This window comes from Nannospalax galili, unplaced genomic scaffold (genome assembly GCF_000622305.1).
Source record: "Nannospalax galili isolate Female #2095 unplaced genomic scaffold, S.galili_v1.0 scaffold213, whole genome shotgun sequence".
Lineage (NCBI taxonomy): Eukaryota > Metazoa > Chordata > Mammalia > Rodentia > Spalacidae > Nannospalax > Nannospalax galili.
Window position 1 is genome coordinate 2,706,688 of NW_008335195.1, and position 23,573 is coordinate 2,730,260.

Genomic DNA, 23,573 nt, shown 5'->3' on the forward strand with positions numbered 1-23,573 from the left:
AACTATGCTGAAACTTTTGCTTCTACAATAACATTCTGTTACACTCATTCGATGTTATGAGCCCAAAAACTTGCTTGAACTTGGCACATTTAAAAAATGTCAGAGAATATTTTATCTTAATCTTTGACGTGGATTAAACAATCAGACATTGAGACAGTTAGACTATGGAAAGAAAAATAATAACCTTAACCTGTCTCTGCATTTAAGTTAATGCAGCCAAATAAGAAAGCTCCTTAGCCCTAGTAAAAACTATTACTGCCATAGTTATCCCATGTTCCTCCTGTGTACTCTTCATATTAGAAGCTACTTTCCTAAGGGACCAGTGGATCCAGCACTGACCTCTGAGTTTTGCACACGCCACCTTACCTGGTCATCGCTGTAAAGTATGTACAGGTGTGAGTTCCCACTATAGCAAATAAGCAGATTCTAACCTAAAAGAGGTTAAATTATCCATGGAGTAAGGGTGAAGACAGAGGCAGGCATAAACACCAGAGTCCTGTGATACATTGGCTAAAATGTCATTTATAGGAGGCCTGGGAATCAAACTGAAAGTCTACACTCAGATCTCAAGTCAACTAGAAAAACAAAAGTCTTGATGTGCTGTTTCAATTTAAAGTAACATGCTTCAATCAGAGAGATGGCTCAGCAGTTAGAAGTACTTACTGCTCTGCCTTTAATCCCAGAACTTGGGAGTCAAAGGCAGGCAGATCTCTTTGAGCTCGAGGATAGCCTGGTCTACATAGTGAGTTCCAGGACTGCTGGGGCTATAGGGAGACCCTGCCTCAATATAAGACACACACACACACACACACACACACACACACACACGTAATTAAATCTTTAAAATAAATTTTAAAAATAGACTAGCATGTCTCTTGGAGAATCTCAAATAGCATTTAAAACATGGCACCTTTAATCCCAGCACCTAGAAGGCAGAGGCAGGTGGATCCCTGAGATTGAGGCCAGTCTGGTCTGTATATCTTAATTCCAGACCAGCTGGGGCTACAGAGAGACCTTGCCTTAAAAAACAAACAAAATGAAACAACAATAACAAAAAAAGCGAAATACATAACTATCATGAGGCTTGCACAGAATAGATGTTTGAAAAGTACTAGTTCAATGAGTAATGAACAGTTGTGGCCTGCAACCTCACAGCACCACCATGCTCAGGCAAAAATCTTGATAATATAGTCTGTGTATAAATTAATAAAATTGAACAGAGAAATGACTTGGTGCTATTATTTCCCATATTATAATGAAAGTATAAGGAAGGTGATCATTATACTCCATTTTCAATACTATTAGTAGATAATCTATGTCCTCTTTTAGGTTAAATTGATAGCATCATAGATAGACCAAATCCAAATATAACCATCTCTTTGATGCTGTTTTCTTGATGTAACTACACATTGAATGCCTACTATAAACAAGCATTATGATAGGGTGATCTTTGGTAGACAGCTACCTGTTATTTGATACCTGTAGTAACTTCCACAGACATGAGTTCCCTCAGATAATTGAGGTTTGCTGATAGGATCTAATGAATTTTTATTTACCCAGAGGCAGTTAACACTGGCTTTAGTATGAAGAGTAATTGTCCTTGACAAGGGTGTGAAGGGAAAATGCCTTGGGCCAACTAGTTACAGGGTTTCCTATGTTCCCACCCACACTTGGCTGAGCCCACATGGTTCTTCTCCCAGCTTTGCCCTTGTCTGGAAAGAACTTTTGTATAGGCTGAAAATTGGATCATTACCCAATGATGATTTAAGAGATCATCAGACTATGATTATAGCTGTTATTATTGAGTTTAAAAATAGCCATTGGGTTGAAGAGATGGCTCAGTAGTTAAGAACATGTATATGTAGTGCTCTTGCAGAGATCCCGAGTTCAATTCCCAGTGCCCATTTCAGGTAGCTAACAACCACTTACACTTCTAGCCCCTGTTTCCGGCCTCTGTGGATGCCAGTATTCATGTGCATATACATAGTCACACACTCATACATATATATATACATGATTAAAAATAAAATAAATCTTTAAAAAAATAGCCCTATTGCTCATCTTTTTGGCCTAAGCAGTTGTAAAAATAGCCCTAAAATCTAGCCATGGCCAGGCATGGTGGTACATACCTTTAATCCCAGCACTCAAGAGTCAGAGGCCAAACATGGTGATACAATGGCATAATACACATAATACCCACAAACATAGTACTGAGGAGGTGGAGGCAGGAGGATCAGGAGTTCAAGGCCAGCCTGGGCTATGAACAAAAATATGCTTAAGCCAAGATCTGCAGAAGATTTTTCTATTTAAGGTTTAAAAACAGATTCAATAGGCCATGCCTACAGTCTCAGCACTCAGGAGGCAGAGGCATAAAGATCACTACAGTTCCAGGCCAGCTGGCCTATGAAGAGAGTTTCAGGCCAGCCAGGTCTACATAACAAGACCTTGTCTCCAAAAAAGATGTGTGTTGATATGTAGATATAATTCAATGAGGTAGTTGCATTCTTTTATTCTATTACATCTTAAATTTTTTTTTGCTTATTTATTATATGTGTGTGTTTTGCCTACATGTATGTAAGTGTACCATGTATGTGCAGTGCTCATGGAGACCAGAAGAGGGAGTTGGATCTCCTGGAACTGGAGTTATAGATGGTTGTTATCTACCATATGGGTGCTGGGAACCAAATCCAGGTCCTCTGCAAAAGCAGTCAGTGCTCTTAACAACCCTGACCTATCTCTCTAGCCTCATAGTACATCTTTGAAATCCAATGGGTGTTTTACACTTTTTGGGCGTGGGGGCGGTTTGAGATAGAGTCTCATACCTGGAGCTCACTATATAGACCAGGTTAGCATACAGAGCTCCATCTGCCTCTGCCTTTCACGTGTTTGGGATTAAAGGCTGGCACCACCACGGCTGGCTAACGTTTTAAAAATATTTTATTGGGGCTGGAGAGATGGCTCAGTGGTTAAGAACACTGGTTGTTCTTGCAGAAGACCCGGATTCAAATCCCAGTACCCACATGGCAGTTAACAACTGTCTGTAACTCTGTACTTACCTATATGTAGACAATACACACATACACATAAAATAAAAATAAAAAATAAAACTTTTTTAAAAGTTTAAAAAAATAAAAATATTTATTTTTAAATATTAGTATCTTTTGTGTATGAGTGTATAGCCTGCATATATATAAGTGTACCCATGCCATGCAATGCCCATGGAAGTCAAAAGAGGGCATTGAATTCCCCCAGAAATGGAGTTAAGTATGGTTGTTAGCCACCGTGTGAACCTATGTCCTCTGCAAGAGCAGTCAGTGCTCTTAACTGCTGAGCTAGATCTCCAGTCCCTGTGTGTTTTACACTTTTAGCACATCATTTCAGATGAGTAAGTCTTCAGAGACTCAGTAGCTATGTTTCTTGTGGCTAGTATTTGAATAGTATGCATAATTATATTTTTGTATTATCCCATAAAGTACAGAAAACAAATCTTTATTTTATGTGTATAAGTATTTTGCTTGCATGTACATAAGTGCACCATGTGTGTGCAGTGTCTGTAGAGGCCAGAAAAGGGCATCAGATCTCCTGGAGCTGGAGTTATTGATAGTTGTTTGCTGCCATGTAGATGTTGGGAACCAAACCTGGATCCTCTTCAAGGGCAGCCAGTGCTATTAATTGCTGAGCCATCTCTCCAGCCCTACAAATCTTTTCTTATTTCTACTCTAATATTTCTACAATATTTAAGAAATCACTTCTCTATAATGAGGCCCTGTCTTTAAAAACAAAACAACAACAAAAATAAATCACATCTCTCTTTTACTGACAGTATTATCCCCAGCACATAGAATAGATGCTTTGCTGAATGAAAACGTACTTGGTTATAATAACTCAGAATTTTGTTTGGCTGAGTCTGTTGTTCAGTTTGGGAAGAAGTCTTTTCTCAAGTTTAAGAAAAACTGACAGAATCCTGGCTGTTTGTCAGGAAGTCCTGTAAGTTTTTGTAAGGAACTAATTGTTCTGACATTTTGTTATTCGAAAACTGAAAATTAATGTCAAAGTTTGGCATGTCCAACTTAAGGAAAGACAGATATAGTCCCTCTGGTGTTCTGATTAAAATGTGTACATTTAATTTTTATTTAAAACTTTAATTTACATAGTATACCATAATAGCCCCAATCCTTGAGGTTTTTTTTTTTTTTTTCAGTTCAAACATTGGTCTAACACACAGGACTATTATTTTATCCTAGTGGTTCTCAACTTGAAGGCCGTTTTGCTCTCCAGGATGCATTTGGCAGCATCTGGAGATCTTTGAGTTCGTGGTGATTGGGACAAATCCTATTGGCATTTATTTGATCTCAGAGACCAAAGATACTGCTAAACAGCCTCCAGTACAAAGGACAACACCCTGTAGCAAAGAATTCTCCAACCCCAAATGTTAGCCATGCAGAGGTTGAAAAACTTGTTCAGTCTCTTGTTGAATTCCTTCTTCTCTTTCCTGCCTTTCCTGTCATGAGAACACTGAGAATAGGCTAGAACTTCCTTGATCTACTCCCTAGACAAAATTGCTGTTAACAATCCATTTTTCACTCTTCTAGTTGCTTTGTGGCTTTGATTAAAGTGGTTGTGAATCTGAACTGTATACTACTCACTTGGAGAACAGAAGGCCAGGCCACAGTCTTGGAGCCTGACTCAGCTCAAGTTCATCTGGGATGGGTCCAAGCAGATGTATTGAAAAAAAAAGTGTGTGTGTGTGTATTTATATGTAACAGTTTTATTTATGTGGGGGAGAGTATATGTGCACATGTGTGTGCAGTGTCTGCAGAGGCCAGAGGAGGGCATTGGATCCTTTAGAGCTGGAATTACCGTTTGTGAGCTTTCCAGTGTGGATGCTGGGATCTGAACTCCAATCCTCATGATTGTGCAGCAAGAGCTCTTAACCACTGAACCATCTCTTCAGCCCCAATTATATGTATATTCTAAAACTTTTTTTTGTACTGACATATTTTTTAAAGTTCCCAGGTCACACTAATGTGCAGTCAGGATAGAAGAAATTTATAGATAAACAGAAATTTTTATTCACCATCTTAGATAAGATTTATTAATATAAATTAATGAAATTAATGGTGGCATGCTCCTTTAATCCCAGTACTCAGGAGGCAGAAGCAGGTGGATCCATGTGAGTTTAAGGCCTTCATAGCGAATCCAGGCCAGCTGTGGCTACAGGGAGACCCTGTCTCAAAAAAAAGAAAAAAAAGAGAGAGTGAGAAGATCGTGTCTCTATTTTTCTGTCTTTCATCTTCTATCTCCAAATTGAAGCTCTTGGATTATTTTCACACAAGTAGTATATATTATATACACATTGATACATATATGTCAATGTTTTATATATAGTTTGATTCAAAAAATTAAAAACCAAATAGCAGCATTTCTAATACATGACTTTCTTATATAAATCTCTTTTCATGAGCCTTACAGTGACTAATGGTAGTCTGATTGGTAACTTGATATTTTCCTCTAGAAGCTTTAGCGTTCTCTCTCTCTCTCTCTCTCTCTCTCTCTCTCTCTCTCTCTCTCGCGCGCACGCGCACGCTCTCGCTCCCTCGCTCCCTCTCTCTCCCCTACCCCTCTCTTTGGGGCCCTAATTCCACTTGTGTGAAATATAAATTCTGCTGAGGATCTAGTTGTTTCTTTTGGCTAAAGCCTCATGACTTTCCTAGGCTCTAGGAAATTTTCCCCAATGATTATTTGATAATTCTTCCTTTCCCTTGTCTCTCTTTATTTTTTGTCCTTCTCAAACTCCTCTTAGATGAATGTTGGACCTCTGCAACTTTCCTCTGTATGTTTGTTTTTTTCATATGTTCTTTTTGTTTTTTATTGCATATCCTTGGAAATATCCCCAGCTTTATCTTCTAGCTTACCAACATGATTTTCTAGCGTGCTCATTTTTAATTCTGAGTGTCTATTACTGTGGTGTAACTTCTCCCTGAGAAGATGCAAACAAGCATCTATTCACCCCAGGCATGGTACAAATGATAGACCAAAGTAACAACTGCACCCAAGTCTAGCTTGATGAACAAATGAGGTTTTTTTTTTGGTTACTTACAGGAGCATGGATCAAGAATTGCTTACAGAGCCAGGCAAGGTGGTGCATGCTTTAATCCCAGCACTCAGGAGGCAGAAACAGGTGGATCTCTGTGAGATTGAGGTCAGCCTGGCCTACACAGTGAGTTCCAGGCCAGCTAGGGCTACAAGGAAATTCTGTCTCCAAAAAAACAAACAAACAAAAAAAACGGGACTAGAGAGATGACTCAGTGATTAAGAGTACTGGCTGCTCTTGCAGAGGATCCAGGTTCAGTTCCCAGCACCCACATGGCAGCTAACAACCTTCTGTAACTCCAATTCTAGGGATCCAACACCCTCTTCTAACCTCCGAGGGCATTACACAGCATGGGAGCATTTATATACATTCAAACAATATAGTCATACACATATAATAAAAGTAATAAATTAAAAAAAAAACAAATAAAGCTGGATATAGTGGCATACACCTTTAATCCCAGAACTCAGAAGGCAGATGCAGGTGATCTTGGTGAGTTCAAGGCCAGTCTGGTCTACATAGTGAGTTCTAGGCCAGCTGGGGCTACAGGGAGACACTGTCTTAAAAAGACAAAAAATAAAACAAGCAAACAAACAAAAGAGTATTGGGGAGAGATGGCTCAGAAATTATGAGAACTGGCTACTCTTGCAGAGGGGCTAGGTTCAATTCCCAGCACCCACATGGCAGATAACAACTATTGGTAACTCAAGTTCCAGAGGATCCAATGCCCTTTTCTGGCCTTCATGGGTATTAATTGTATGATATGGGTACATTTACATACATGTATGCAAAGCACTCATACATATTAATTAATTAATCAGCCCACTTACAGGGGCTGAGTGTGGTGGTGCATGCCTTTAATCCTAACACTCAGAAGTCAGAGGCAGGTAGATTTCTATGAGTTTAAGGCCAGTCTGGTCTACATAGCAAGTTCCAGGCCAAAAACAAGCCCACCTGAGTATGGTGACATATGAGACCCTGTCTAAAACAAATAAATGGAAAGGCTAGAGGAAAGGATTTTGAGTGTTTTCAACACAGAGAAATGACAAATGTTTGAGGTGATAGATGTGCTAACTACTCAGTTTGCCCATTATATGTATATCAAATTGTCTCTGTACCATATAAATATGTACATTTATTATGTATTATTTAAGAATTTAACAATGTAATCCCAGCACTCAGGAAGCTGAAGCAGGAGGATTATAGGTTCAAGGCCAAAAAAAAAGGAAAGAAAGGAAATTGGTGGAGAGAATAGCATACCCAAGAAAGTAGTCTCTTTTAGGACATTTCATTAAAGAACTCCCGGAGGGACAGAGGGCACAGCTAGCGGTGGAGAGTACTCTATCCTCCCTGATGCTTCCTTCCAAAAGAGCAGCTGCTAAGGAACTGCCAATGACAGATCTCCTGGGAGGAGCCTCTGGTGAGGGACCATGGCCTGAGGCAGAAGCAGTGCAGAGACCTGCACACCAGATGCAGTACAGATATGTGGCTATGCTGGGATTATATATGTGCGCCACCATGCCTAGCAAGCTATTTTAAAATTCATAATAACCGGGCATGGTGGCACACGACTGTAGTCTCAGCACTTGGGAGGCAGAGGCAGGTGGATCTCGGTGAGTTCAAGGCCTGCCTGGTCTACATAGTGAGTTCCAGGCCAGCTGGGGCTACAGGGAGACCCTGTCTCAAAAAGACAAAAAAATAAAATAAAATAAATAATAAATTATTAGCTATCACTATCCCACAGTTACAGAGCACTGACTAGCTCTCTTTCTTAGGCTCTGGTAACCAATATTCTATATCTGTGAGCTTTTTGAGCTCATGAGATGAGTGAAACTTTAAGCATTAGCTTAGAGCATGCACTGATTCCATAGATAGGCCATGTGAGCAGTGTTGTACTAAATATAGGAATGCAGACAGCTCAGAACATACTGATTTCATTTCCTTAGGCTATATCCCCAGTAGTAAGAGTCCAGGAAAATGTTTTAAGATATTAATACAGGCAAAGAATTTTTGGATATGACCTCAAAAGCACAAGCAACAATAGCAGAAATAGATAAATGGGATTACGTGAAACCAAAAGTCAAGGAAAGGGCACAGTCAAAAGGCAGCCTGCAGTGGGTGGGACGGGACTGGAGAGATGGTTCAGTGGTTAAGAGGACCAGCTGCTCTTCAGAGGACTTGGGTTTAGCTCCCAGCACCCACTTGGCAGCTAACAACTGTTGGTAACTCCAGTTCCAGAGGATCTAAGACCTCTGATCGCTACAGTCACCTGCACTCATGTCCACCTACCCACATGAAAACACATACATAATTCAAAATGAAATATATCTTTTAAAAAAGGAATTAAGACAAAGAAGGCCCTAATGACTATTTGTTTTTGCATAATTAGGCTTTTGCAGATATGCTGAAAGTAAACAAGACCTTGAAAAGTCTAAACATAGAATCTAATTTTATCACTGGAACTGGAATCCTGTCCCTAGTGGAAGCACTGAGAGAAAATGACACCTTGACAGAGATCAAGATCGACAACCAGGTACAGAGGGGAAGCGTAGGGAAAGCTGCCATAGACCTTACTCCCTAAGAGTGGAAAGCACAAGGGAATGGCCTGAAACTCAGCATTCTGTGTGGATTTGATGGGGTCTTCTGGCTTTCCTACAAATCTTTTTTTCAACGTTGTTTATTTATTCATTTTGTATGTGTATGAGTTTTCTGTCTGCATGTATGTAAGTGCACCCATTTCATACAATACCCTCAGAGGCCAGAAGATGGAGATGATCCCCTACAACTGGAATTATAGACAGCTGTTAGCTGTCATGTGGGTGCTGGGAACTGAACCTGCGTCTTCTGCAAAGACAGCCAGTACTTTTAACCACTGAGCCATCTCTCCAGCCCTGCTTTCTTATAAAACTTAATAGCTTTTGGCCTATAAAGAGTGTAAGAAATCATGTTTCTCTCTCTCTCTCTCTCTCTCTCTCTCTCTCTCTCTCTCTCAGATTTATTTATTTTTATTCTGTGTGTTTAAGTGTTTTGCCTCATGTATGTGCACCACATGCATGCAAAGCCCATGGAAGCCAGAAGAGGGTGTCACATCCCCTGGAACTAGAGTTTCTGACAGTTGTTAGCTGCCATGTGGGTGCTGGGAACTGAACCCAGGTCCTGTGCAAGAGCAGCCAGTGATCTTAACCGCTGAGCCATCTTTCCAGCCTCCATGTTGGCTTTTTTAAAAACTAAAACTTTTTAAATTATTTTTATTTTATGTGTATGACTGTTTTGCCTACATGTATCTAATAAGTGCACCCCCATGTCATACAATGCCTGTGGAGGCCAGAAGAGGGTGTTGGATCCCAAGGAACTGAAGTTACAGTTGTTAGCCTCCATGTGAGTGCTGGGAGTCGAGCCTGGATCCTCTGCAAGAGCTGTACACACTCTTAAGGTGAACTATCTCTCTAGCCCATATCTTTAATTATTTGCAGATATGGATCCCAGAATAGAAAATTCAGTAATTGGAGTGATGATTGTCAGAATGTTCTACTATTTAAGAATGCCTCTGCTTAAATCACTTTGGTACTAAATGACTTGAAAGCACCAGATATAATTTTTTCTTTAATTTCACCTCAGGAATCACCTTTCTCTCTTTGTTTTATTACTTTTATTAACAAAACACTCTCATTAGACACTCTCGTGTGTTAGCCCAGGCTAACATTGAACAAATGATCTTTGTGCCTCAATCTCCCAAAATGCTGAGATCGCAGCATTTCATCATGTATGATTTCTTGGCTGTCAGGGTTTTTGTCATGCTTGTGTATGTGTTCATGCATGTGTGTACATGCATGTGTGTACATATGTGTGTGCATTCCTGTGGAGGCCAGAGGTTGACGTCAGGTGTCTTCAGTCATGCTCTATCTATTTTTTGAGACAAAGTCTCAAAGCTGAACCTGGAGCTTACTCATTGGCTAGACTGATAGCCAGTGATGTCTGGAGATTTACCTGCCTCTGCACCCCCAATACTGGGTTGTAGGTTTATGTCTTTGTGCCTGACTTTTTAACACTGGTGCTAAGGATCCAAATTCAGGTCCTCATGCTTCCATAGCAAGCACTTTACCCACTGAAACATCTCTCCATCCTGATTTCTTCTTCTCTTCCTCTTTCTCCTCCCTCTCCCCTTCCCTTCTTCCTCTTCCCTCTTTTCATTTTAGAATGCCAGAAGATTCAGCTATTTGTATAAATGTTTGTGGAGGGGGTGGGAGGGAGTAGGCTCTTGCTTTTTTAAAGATTTATTTTATGATTTTTAATTATGTGTATAGGGCTGTGTATGGGTATGTACCAATGCCTGAAGAGGCCAGAAGAAGGCATCAGATTCCCTGGAGCCGGAGTTACAGGTGTAAGCAGCCTGATGTGGGTACTGGGTCCTCTGCAGTATGCAGTCTTAACCACTGAGCCATCTCACCAGTCCCAATCGGTATAAATTTTGCTCTAGGCAAAGAGCCAGATTCATATGACTGTATGGGAAAAAATATCTCAAGTGGCTCTGTTCCTTTAAGTTTGAGATTTTTTTTTCTTTGCCTCTTATTTTTTATGTCCAAGTAGCCATGTAACTTTTCTGTGTAAGTAACAACTGACTGTTTTCTTTTTCCTCCCTGGTAATTAATCGGTGTGTGTGTGTGTGTGTGTGTGTGTGTACACCTACAAACAGAGGCAGCAGTTGGGAACAGCTGTAGAGATGGAGATCGCCCAGATGCTGGAGGAGAACTCGAGGATCCTCAAGTTTGGATACCAGTTTACTAAGCAAGGGCCACGGACAAGAGTGGCAGCTGCCATCACAAAGAATAATGACCTGGGTAATACGGACATGACCTGTGCTGGAAGAACGAGCACACTGAGCAACATCTTTCCACTTCAGAGTCCACATCTCAGATGCCCTTCCACTGGGTTTGGCATCATTAGCTTTCATCAGAGACTTTTTATTAGGTGGTCATGGGACTCCTCTGGTCCTCATAATGTTGAAGTTCTTTCAAGAAGAACTTTTGTTCTTGCTTAATTCTTGCTTGATTTCATTTTGACTTTAACTTTCCTTTTTGACTTCTTATTCCATGTGGATTGCAATCTCTCCAGTTGTTCTCAAATACTTATGTTTGACTTCTGAGTGTGCTTTTTTTGGTACTTGAGTACTTAAGCAACACAGCAGAAGGGTATTTAGGACCAGACAGTCCATTTTAGGCATCCAGGAGCAAACTTGAGTCCCCGGTTTGAGTTTCAGAAACAATGTACCAGACCTTAGACAGGGAAGCTGGGCAAGATGTTCCTCCAAGTATAGCACTGGTCACAAAGGAGGTACAGAGAGTGGCCAAGAAAGAAGCTAAGGCCAGAATGGGAATGGTCAAGTAAAGGTTACTGTCAAGCTCCCTGCCCAAACATACTTATTCAAGATGCAGACCCAGCCAAAGTTATTTCACAGTGTTTGGCAACAAGAGGCAGATGACCAGACAAGGTGGCACACATCTGTAATCCCAGCACTGGGGAGGTGGAGGCAGGAGATCAGAAATTCAAGGTCATCCTTAGCTACATAACTAGCTCGAGGCCAGCACAAACCTATGTCAAGAAACAGAAGAGGAAAAAGGAAAGGAAAGAGAGGGGGGGAGGAAGGGAGGAGGGGAGGAAGAGATGGAGGGAGGGTGAGAGAACGGGAGGAGGAGGAAGAAAAAAGAGGAGAGCTTGGCAGGACATTAGGCCATGCTTAGCTCTGGGGTGCACAGAGTACGAGCAACAGTCCAACAAGCGGTTTTCCAAAAGGGTAGAGGTGGCACTCAGAAGAAACCTAGGAAAAGCACATTAGGTCCATGTCTGAACAACACAGAAACAAACAAAAAACAGGCAAAGCAAGGCTCTGGAGTACAAGAGGAGAGCCTGAGGCCAGAAACAGCAACTAGGGGCAACAGCATTGTCAGTTTCCTACAGCTTGGGCGTCTGAAAGTAGAGAGTTAGGGAGGACCTCAGTCTGGGCACCATTTGGCTAAAGCCAGGAAACTTCCAGTAGCCTGCTTGCTAGCAACCAAAACAGCTTACAGGAGGGAAGGTGAAAAGAGAAGAAAGGGGTTACAGAAACTGGGGATCAGGCCAGGTGTGGTGTGGTAGTACATGCCTACAATTCCAGCACTCAGGAAGCTGAGGCAGGATGATCATGGTTGAAGGCTAGCCTGGGTTACATAGTAAGGTCCTGTGGGAGAAAGGAAGAGAAGGCAGTTCTGATGGCGTCTTTGATCCCAAGCATCAAGTGAAAGGATCCTTAATCTCTGGGTTTGCTTGGTGTCCAAATTACTCCTTTTTTAAAGACAAGCATTTCTAAATTTTGTTCCTTTTTTTTTTTTTTGAGATAGAATCTTGCTGTACAGCCCAGACTGTTCTTGATCCTCCTGCCTCAGCCTCATGAGTACTGCAATTAAAGGTGTATTCCACCCAGTCCAAGACCTAGGAGTTGTTTTGCTTAGATGAGATTTAGAAACTTTGAGCTTCTGTTTACAGAAGCCTTGTTTTCCAGTCAATGAACAGAATTAATGGATTGTATTCACCTGGGAAGTCAGTGATTGAACTACACAGAAGCTGAGGAGATACCCTGTGTGTAAATCCCCATGAAAATATTTAGAGGTTCGTTGTTCTATGGCTGTCTTCTGGACAGACTGCTCCATAGGCAAAGAAGTCCTAGCATTCAAATTGCCAGATATAGCTCTATTTGAATATAAATTCCCATATAGCTTTATTTAAATACAAATTCCTTGAGAGAGTAAATTATTTTGCAATTTCCATTTATTGCCATGATTAATTGAATATTTAAGATGATTTTTACCCTCAAGTATGTGGCATAGCTATTTTGTGGGGTTAATGTTTTTCTAGATTTTTAAAGAGTATTCCTTTCTTCAATTTGTCTTTTCTCTTTCTCACCTAGTTCGCAAGAAGAGAGTTGAAGGAGACCGGAGGTAAACATTACCAGATGAGGTGAAGTTTTACCAAGCAGCCATTTTAAGACACAAACGCCTCCTCTTCTCCATGGGACCATTTTATCTGAGGTTATTCATTTCTGTTAACCATATAACTCATAATTTGTTATTCTTTTTAGCACTACTTATTTATATGGGATTCTGAAATGTGTACAGTTGTTTTTACTTGTTCCTAGACACACCTGGCAACTTGCACAAGCAGACTGACACAGATCTTAGTAACAACTGCCGAAAATGATTTTAACCACTTTCATATTGGGCTGTTTGCTTTCTTACATGAACATTTTTTAATCATGGAAGGGGATTTAGCATATAGTGTGTGTTTGTTGCTGATTAGGCTAGAAGCCTATCTCTGTTTACATGCATTGCTTTGAGTTAGGTGAGTACATGAAACGTGTGCTGCCGACTACATGAGAAGTTAGTATTGCCAATCTTTCACAAATCTTTCACAAATTCTCCGTTAGTTCCAGAAAAATCTCTACATGTATATACCTAATTAATTGATAGTGGTATTCTCTTCAAAAAGCACTTTAACATAACATAAGCAAATAGTTTATTAACACATATTAACACATAATATATTAACATATATTATGAATATATGGGTAAACCACATTTACAAGTAGGAAGATGAATTCACACACCTGTCTTTACTATTCAACATGAACGTGTATGTGTGTGTGTTTGTGTGTGTTTGTGTATGTGTGTGGTGACAGGGATTGCACCCAGGGCCTTGTATATTTGAGGCAGGCACTCTACCTCTAAGCCACATCTTCAGCTCAAATTAAATATTTCAAATGACTCTCTATTTACAAAGCTGTTGAAAAACTTTCCAAGCATGATGGGAAATTTTTTAATTTTACTGAAAGAAAAATTTTAAAACAGTACATTCCTAAATAAAACAGTAATAATGGCACCTTAGGGGCTGTAGAGATGGCTCTGTGATTAAGAGTGCTTACTGCTTAAGGACAAGAATTGGTCCCCAGCACCCATGTTGGGCAGCTCACAACCTCCTGTAACTTCAGCTCCATGGGATCCAACACCCTTTTCTGGTTTCCTTAGGCACTGCACTCACATGTGCACACACATTCTCTCTCTCTCTCTCTCTCTCTCTCTCTCTCTCTCTCTCATTATTAAAAACAAAAAACCTTTAAAAAATGGCACTGTATGCAGGTATGTTGTTGCATGCCTTTAATCCCAGCACTCAGGAGGCAGAGGCAGAGGCCAGCTGTGACTACAGGGAGACCCTGTCTCAACCCCCCCCAAAAAAGCACTGTAATCAAGGTTGTCTGTAGACAAGATTGACTGAATTTGACAAATTCTAAAAGCAAATATTATTTTAAATCTTTAGCATTACTAGATCACAGGATAAATGTGAGCGCTATGGTTCATTATGTAGATTTTTGTCACATGCCATTGCTTCTCTGCCTTTTGACTAAAATCAAGTACAATTTTTTGTCACATGACAGGGTCAATCCAGACATTTGCAGATGTTTGGGGAAAATGAATTGTCATTTTGCAGATGTCTATCACCTCAAAGACAAAGCCTGTGAAAACGCAGTTGAGATGATTGTGTTAATCTCTTAGTATAATGGTATGATAGTGCAATGCAGAATTATGGGGACAGGTGATGTGAGCCTTTGGCTCAGGACAGCTGCTTACCCTGTCATGGATAGCTGAGGATGCCAGACACTGTGATTGTTGCACTCTGACATGGCTGAAGACACCTGTGTTAGTTACACTTCTCATTGGTCTGACAAAATACCTGACAGAGGGATTTAAGGAAGGAAGGGTTTATTTTGGTTCACAATTTGAGGGTACAGTCCATCATGGTGGGGAAGGTATAGCTGGCTGCAGGAGTGTGAGGTGGCTGTCACTCACAGCCAGGAAGCAGAGAGAGATGACTGCAGGAGCTCAACTCACTTTTTCCTTTTCCCCTGTTTATGCTGCCCGCATTCAGGATGGATGCTCCCTCCTCGGTTAAACCTGTTTAGAAACAGACACAGACACAATCAAAAGTGTGTCTCCTAGGTGATTCCAAGTTCAGTCAAGTGACAATTGAAGATTAACCATCAAAATATCTTTCTCTTTCTCCCTTTTCCTCTCCTTTCCTTACAAGTTGTCTCTTATTTTTCTGCTTTTCTCTCTGATTCTAAGTCTTATAAAGGTATTATCTCACATGCTATTGACACTTAGAGCAAAAGAGGTTGCTGTCCTTGGCAGATACTGGGCCCAATCCTGTATATTTTTAGTCACTGAGGGTTCCTGAGTTACTTGGTAGCAAGAAGACAAGTTTATAGGCAATAATATATTATACTACTTAGCTGGAAAAGCACATGGAATCTGTTTAGAAGAACTCTTAAAAAACTGGACACTTGAGCCAGGCATAGTGGCTCATGCCTTTAATCCCAGCACTCAGGAGGCAGAAGCAGGTGGATCTCTATGAGTTCAAGGCCAGCCTGGTCTACATAGTGAATTCTAGGTCAGCTGGAGCTACAGAGAGACCCTGTCTCAAAAAATACCAAAAAAAGCAAAAACAAACAAAACCCTGGACACTTTGGGGATGAAACTGGACACTTACTTGTGCTCAGAGTATTGGAATCTAAAGTCCTTTGAAACATCTCTTCTTGAGGATGTTTACATTTTTAGGGCATAATAAACGAGATACTCTGGCATGTTTGGAGTCTCCCCAAATCCTTTAGTTTAGTACTATGTCTCACTATCAATCTTCAGAATTTAGTAGTGAATCCTATTTGAAGGTTTTCATTATGATTTTTCTTTCTCTCTTACCCATTTGGGTGTGGTGCGTTGGAGCCACTTTGTATAGATTTACTGATTGCTCAACGTAGCCACTACTAAAAATTTAGTGAAGGAGATGCAGTAGCACATGCCTGTGATCCCAGCACTTGGCAGGGGGAGGCAGTAGGATCAGCCTTGGCTACCTAGGAAGTTCAAGGCCAGCCTGAGCTACAAGACCTCCTCCCCTAACCTCCTCCAATTTAAAAAAAATTAAGTGACATGCACTTAGAATTATCTCAACTGTGGTAAAGATAAAACTGTGCTCTTGATATTATTTTAAAATGTTGTTTATATGGTGGAAATAGTACCTAAGGTGTACTAAGGTGCAGGTCTTCCTAACCTCCTCTTCATTAACTTCTCATGAGATGCTTGAGATTGGTTATGGTGGGAGGATATCTTGGAAATTAGCAACGTGTTACAAACTGGTACCCTTCTTTCCTGTTGGCAAATAAACAGTCATCAGCTGGTAGTAGGTGAAAGGTACAATTTATTTTACTCATGCCCTTTGGTTATCTTGTTGCAGAAAGGAGCATCTCTAATTACCTTTCCTATATCTCTTGGAATTGTCTTTACATGCAGAGTTCCTAACAATCCTCTTTCTAAACCTCCCATTTCTCATTTACTCTCTTGCTTTCATCCCTAACAATCTTGACCTTACAGAATGTTCTCGCAGCTCCACAGTGTGGACAGTGGGTTAAAAAGTTATTGACAAACCCTGGCAAAAAGCAGCAACAACAACAAAAATCAAAATTTGAAACGTGGTTATTCCTTTTTACAAGGAGTTCTTAATAGTACTAGAGCAAAGTAATAGGACATTACCAAAAATATTGTGCTACTTTTAGCTTACAGTTTATTAGATTAAATTAATTATTTATTACTAATTACTCATTTTATTATTACCCATATTATATGTATGAGTGTTTGCTTGCATGTATGTAAGTACATGCAATGGTGTCATACAATACCTGCAGAGGCCAGAAGAGGGCATCAGATACCTTGAACTGGAGTTAAAGGTTAGTTAGCCCCTGTGTGGGTGCTGGGAACCCAGCCTCTATCCCCTGCAAGAATAGCCAATGTTCTCAGCAGCAGGGTGTGGCGCACACCATTAGTCCCAGCATTTGGGAGGCAGAAGCAGGTGGATCTCTCTGAGTTTGAGGCCAGCCTGGTCTACATAGTGAGTTCCAGGCCAGCTGAGGCTACAGGGAGACCCTGTCTCAAAAAAAAAACAGCCAATGTTCTTAACTTCTGAGCCATCTCTCCAGCTCTATATAGCTCATATTTTTTGAGTGGTTTACAAGATGACATTTCTGTAAGTATTTACATATTGAAAGTAACTGTTAAAAGATAAGCATATATTTTGGGGAACTCTATCAAGTCATTTAACTAGTCTGAGACTTCACCTCCCATCTTCCCAAAATGTGCAAATGGACAGTTAATTCATAGTGATGAGACATAATGCATGTAAATCATTTTTATATGTATATGTTTTGCTAGGTAATATGTTTAGATACTGGTAATGCCTGGACAACTGTTTGGAGGGAGCTAATGTTGTTGCTCTAGGCCTGCCTCCCCTCGTCTTTACAGTTGTGCAGGCCTACACTGTGTAAAATCACTCACCTGGACTTGAGGGTCCCCGTCATTGATGTCTGTTGCAGCACTTGCAGATGAAGACTCTTAGGTGATAAATTCCTAAAGTCTAGAAATCATGATTAGCCAGCAGTACATCTTTCCATCTGCCTGATGTGTACAGTGGAAGCTCCTTTGTTCTCATCAGCATGATAAGATCCTTTGCTTTCATCTTTGGAGGGAAATATGTAAATACATATATGTGTGTGTATGTATGTATGTGTATGTGTACTTGTATGTGTAACTGCCTCTGTGTGTGTGAGTTGTCAGATATCTGACTAGGTATTTGGCTACATCTGGACAACTGATTGAAGGGAGAGGCTTTCTCCCCAGTTCCACTTTCCTTCCCTTTATAGAGTTCCTGCAGGCCCAGGTTCAATGAGAAATTACTCCCTGGAGTTTGCAGTTTCTGTCACCTACCACCACATTTCACAGCTGTGTGGAGCATGACCCTTAGGAAATAAGTATTAAAAGATAGAAATCATTTAATTATTCTATTATAAGATCTTCCCATCTGTCTAACGTGTGTAGTATTTCATCCTCCTCCTATCACTGTGTACATAGACATTTTGTACATAAAGATCACCAAATACTATACCAAGGTATTTGGCTACATCTGACCATGGATTTAAGGGACTGTGCATCCCTTGCCCCTCTCAGGATTGTTGTGGGCCCAGCTTAGAGAATCACATGCATAGAGGGGCAGGTGCAGCCCACCCATCTTATAGCACATGGCTCATCTTCCAGTAGAAGCCCATCTCCATGTAAAAACTCAGAAATCATCACAGTGCCTAGACCCCTCGAGCCAGGTTTCCTAAGGGAAGACTGGCACACTAGACCAGCAGAACAGCTGCTGCTCTTCCACATGGAAACATGGCCCCTGGTGGGCACCAGCATTAGGGAAGCCACTGCCCTTTGAATAATTGTCACGAGACATTTCTAATGGTGGGAGCTTAAGCCCCATGGGAAGCACACTGAGACAGTCCTTAGGCATTTACAAAAGCAAGCGTTTGTGAGTGTTTCCTTTTTCATGTATAAGACTCAGCTCTCTTCTAGATACTGTGAAAGAGTCAGAGGAAGCATAGGAATTTTGGACTGATAGAATTTTATGTGTTTTAGGGCTGGGAGAATAGACTGAGTCCCTTTTTGCAAAGCAGATACTGTGTTCAATTACTTCTGAGTTCCAGCCCCCTGCTATTCATCCCATCCTTGGTTAAAAGACTGAGACACAAATAAAGGAAAAGTGTAAAAATTTTACAAGCATCAGGCTAAGCCCAGTGAATAAAAAGCACAGATCAGCCTTCTGGAACTAATTAGCCAGAGAAAAGTGCCCAGAATCTCAAAGGTAGACTTACTTTCCTTATTTCCCCAATTCTAGATCTGACTGTATTTTAACTTTGTGATTTAAGAGACTTATAAAGTGAAGGGTCTGGGAATTTAATATTTAAATTAGTTTAATGACAGAACTGAGTTCCACTCTCTCATCTTACCTCTTTTCCCATCTGCCTAAGCAGCAATGATAGAAGGGGGACGGGATTGCAAATTTTAAGTCTGTATCCTGGGTATTGTTCTAGAAACAGTACATGTATCAAACATGCCAGTTCAGGACACGTTATTGACTTGGAGAGGGCAAAGGAGAAGGCTTAAAGACATAGGTCGAGAAGAGAAACCAGCTCACCAAGCTTTCTCAGCTGTCTCGTGGCAGTCATTCTGAGCACTGGCTCAGCTGGTTGGTATGGTGAGCGGGCACCATACCAACAGATTTGGAGGCTGAATCCTAATCCCGTCACAAAACACTTAGCAGGTATATGATCATGGGCAATTCACTTAATTGCCTGCCAATTATAGACTATATGGGGAATGAGCACCGGAAATGGAGTCAAGTGACCTGGACACTTGACTCTACACTTTCTTAGGTGGGTGACTTTGGGCAAGCCACTTGATCTCTCAAGCCTAAAGCTCCCCAGCTATTAAGTGAGAATAAATCTTCAATAACTACCTCACAGAGTTGTAGTGAGAAAATATAATTAGATAATTGGATGAAAACACTATATAAAACTGGAAAGCACTGTACAAATGTAGAAGATCATTTTTATCAATTCACGAATGTTTCCCACTGCCTCCAAGTTATTTTATTCTGATCAACAGTTCATCTTCTACATCTTTTGGAGTCTAGAGAGAATTGAATCATGGGTGTGACGTGGAGGACTAGAATTATTTTACTTTGAACATAGAGGTAAGAAGGGCAGTTGATGTGGTAGTGGGTGTTAAGATTTCAGTGAGGTAAATGCTAGGACATCTTGCTGGGTCACTTTGAAAGTTCCTTGGAAGGGACAGGGGATGTAACTCAGTTGATAGAGTGCTTGCCTAGCATGCACAAAGCTCTGAGAGTGATCCCCACCACTGCATAAACCTGATGGCACAAGCCTGTAATCCTAGCACTCAAGGTGGGGTGCGCAGGAGGATCAGAAGCTCACAGTCATCCTTGGCTATATAGTGAATTTGAGACCAGCCTGAACTACATGAAATCCTGGCTCAAAAAAAAAGAAAAAAAAAAAAAGGCCCCTTCGGAAATAGCACAATCCTTGTAGAGGACCTAAGGCTGAACCTACCTACGGGGGATCTCAAACAGTGACTAAGGACATAGCTAAGAGGGCTAAGAGGTAATTACTGCTTCCTGTCATCACTAGACGTGATAGAGGCTAAGACTTAAGGTATTGCTGGAGACCTTAGGGAGCCTGTCCTTAGGGCTCCAAGAATTTTCATGCCTAGCAGCTGTGTACCAGATGCCAGTTCTGATAGCAAAGAGGAGAAAGTTCTCCAGGACAGCAGTTATCTAACACCAGCAACTCAGCCCTGGTGGGTTATTTCTGCTAAGAAAAGCATTGAAGCATGGCCTCACAGGGATGGTGTCTCGTCAGTCTTTAGTACCATCTAGTAAGGTGCCTTGTACATAGTAGGTACTTAATAAATGTTGTTTGTATCTGGTTGTCCCATAGTCCCATGAGAAATATGCTCCATTTACAACCATGCAGTTTTGCTTTTTTTTTTTGAAAACCACACTGATTTGGATGCCGGCTATATGTAACTTTGGGCAAGACTTTCCATTTATCTTCATTTCATCTGTGAAATGGGGTGTTCTCTGAGGTCCCTTTTAGATCTCAAAAGTTACAACCCTATGATTCTGAACATGGGTGGGTAATATCTCCACTACATCCAGAAGCTTCTGTTCGTGGGAGAAATGTGAACATTCTGCAGACAGTTGCTTGTTCCCTGTCAGCAGATTTCAATAACTTCAGAATAGTTCTAGAGAAGCAGCATTTTCAGAAAGGCTGTATCAAGACTGGGGACGCAGCTCAGTGGTAGCATGCTTGCAGGGCAAGTATGGGTTCAATCCTCAGCACTACAAAATAAAAAATTTAAAAATAGTTGAGAAGAAAAAACAGTGTATCTTAAATATTTATAATATTTTTCTTCTCAGAATCAGTGGGAAATTCGAAGAAAGAAGCTGAGCATGGTAGATACAGTATGTTTTATGTTAGTTTTTATTTAAAATTTGTATATTTGTGTTTTTGAGCACATATTGACTCGATAACAGAAGCCAATCAGAAGTGCACTGTGCATTAAAAGAAGCTAGCCCAGGATTTAAAAGTTCTATAGATATAATCTAAATGTGGGGAGATAGAATTGGCCAAATGGTGAAGTGAGACAGATAGAAAATGCACTTTTTGAGTAATTTTATTTTAGTACCAAATGTTGCCCATGACAATCTTTAAGAAATAAATTGGGCTGGGTGTGGTGGTACATGCCTTTAATCCCAGCACTCCAGGGCAGAGGCAGGTGGTTCTCTGTGAGATCGAGGTCAGCCTGATCTGCATAGCGAGTTCCAGACCCATCAGGGCTACGTAGTGAGACACTGTCTTGAAAAACACAGGAAAGAAATTATTGTAAGCTGGACACGGGCATGCACAACTGTAATCTGAGCATTTGAGTGGTAGAGGTAGGAGCATCAGAAAGTCAAGGTCATCCTCAGCTACATAGCAAGGTCAAGAGCAGCCTGGGATATAGAAGCCCCTTCTCAAAAATTTACATAAGTATTATTATGGTCTAATTCCTATTTCTGCTATTTTTTTTAAGGAAAAAGCTCTATAGACACTGCAAATCATTTATATTTTAATGAAGGCTTATCTTAATTCTGTTTCATGTTTTTTCAGAAAGCAAATAAGCAGCATTTTTTCATTGCACTTAAAAATGTAAAATACTTGCACGCCCCTCACAATGCCTGATGGTTCAGATGCCTGTCATGTGACCTTATGTGTATTGACCTATATTGTGTTGAAGAGACAACACTCTTGAAATAATACTCTTGTAAACTTTAAGCTTATTGGCAACATTTGTTTGGCTAAGTAATGAATTGTTGAAAAGACCATATGGTTTCATTTTTCACTTGACAGCTTTTCAATCAAAGCTAGATTATTGGTTAATTCATTAGTAACTTAATGGCTAATTTGCCTTTTAAATGTGAAGTTGAACGTTGTGTGGAAAGTAAACCTATAATATAGAAAAATGTCTGAAGTATAAATTATTTACACCCTAATAGTAAGAACCCTGTTAGTCCAAACAGGTACAGTTTTGAGCCCTTTGTAATTAGCCACCCAGACCCAGTATTGAAGTAAATATAAACTGCTTTAATTAACCAAGATGTTTCTGCTTTCAAAAATGTCACATATTCATTTATACCTGGAATGGTATTTCTAAATGAAAATGTAAAATTAAAATGAAATTAATAAACGTAACTTTAAAAGTTAAAGACTGGTTTATCTGGCTAATTTTTATACAGAATATCTCTTCAAAACAAATGTTTGACACTGAGTTCTTCTATTAGATGAGGACATTTGCAAAAAAAGAACATTAGGGCCTTAATTCAAAAAAGATACCACCATAGGCAGAGGAGAAATGGAAAACTTCATAAGCAAACAAGAAGGTTTACATTTGTTTAAACAATTAAATTTCATTAAGAAGAGTTGGGAACAAGAATACAGACAATTGTATGTCTATACACAGGCACACAACCTCTTCTGGGAATTTGCTAGCACTAAAAATAACAAAGTTACTTAATAAAGATTTGATCTGGAAAAACAGGAAAAACCAAACTTCCTGCTTTCCGGCTGAGTTCTGTCTCAACTTGATCTCTGAATTTCCTAATTTAGGCTGATGATGCAGTCTAAGACGCGGAGAGGACCTAGGGCTAGTTTCTGTATTTGCCGTTTTACACCTTCATACGCGGAGAGGACCTAGGGCTAGTTTCTGTATTTGCCGTTTTACACCTTCATAATGAAATTGCTCTATTATTTTGTTAAAAGAATTCTCCTTTTCAGGGGCTGGGGATGTAGTTCATTTGGTAGAGTACAGGAAGCCTTGGGTTCCATCCCCAGCACCACATAAAACCCAGCATGTAAGGATTTTAGCCCTGCACTCAGAAGGTAGAGGCAGGAGAATTGAGTTCAAGGTCATCCTCAGCTACATAGTTTGAGGCTAGTCTGAGTTATGGCAACCCTGTCCATTTCAATGTGTAGCATTCTGGTTAATAGAGATTACAAGTATGCACACTGGGGTCACACTTGTCTGATTTAAATCTCACCTCCAGTAGTTACTTTGAATTTGTAGTTATTTGTGAATTATCTAGCCATGGTCTACAGCTATAAAACAGAAACAGTGATAGTACCACATCACAGTAGAACTGCTATAAAGGATTAATGTGGAAAACACATGGAATAGTGCCTGGCCTATAGAAAGAGCACCTGTACTAAGTGTCGTAGCACACACAGCTTTAATCCCAGCACTCAGGAGACAGAAGTGATGAATCATTGTGAGATCGAGGCCAGCCTGGCATGGTGTACATAGCGAGTTCTGGGCCAGCTGGGGCTACATAGTGAGACCCTGTCAAAAAAAACAAGCAAAAAAAGGAAAGAAAGGAAGAAAGAAAAATAGATGATAGATAGATGATAGAGTGATAGATGGTAGATTGATTGATTTGTATATTACAATCCTAACTTCTAAGT

The 23,573-nt window shown here is 40.3% G+C and overlaps 1 protein-coding gene across 2 annotated transcripts in view; it reads left to right on the plus strand.

Moving 5' to 3' along the window:
- Window positions 1-14,020, plus strand: part of Tmod2 (tropomodulin 2) — a 49,021-nt gene extending 35,001 nt beyond the window's left edge. For both annotated transcript variants that reach the window (XM_008829763.2, XM_008829764.2), the window contains exons 8-10: window positions 8,484-8,627; window positions 10,788-10,932; window positions 13,035-14,020. In XM_008829763.2, the coding sequence (XP_008827985.1) occupies window positions 8,484-8,627; window positions 10,788-10,932; window positions 13,035-13,069 (324 nt within the window). In that variant the 3' untranslated portion in view covers window positions 13,070-14,020. The remainder of the gene's footprint in view (window positions 1-8,483; window positions 8,628-10,787; window positions 10,933-13,034) is intronic.
- Window positions 14,021-23,573: the final 9,553 nt, after the last annotated feature.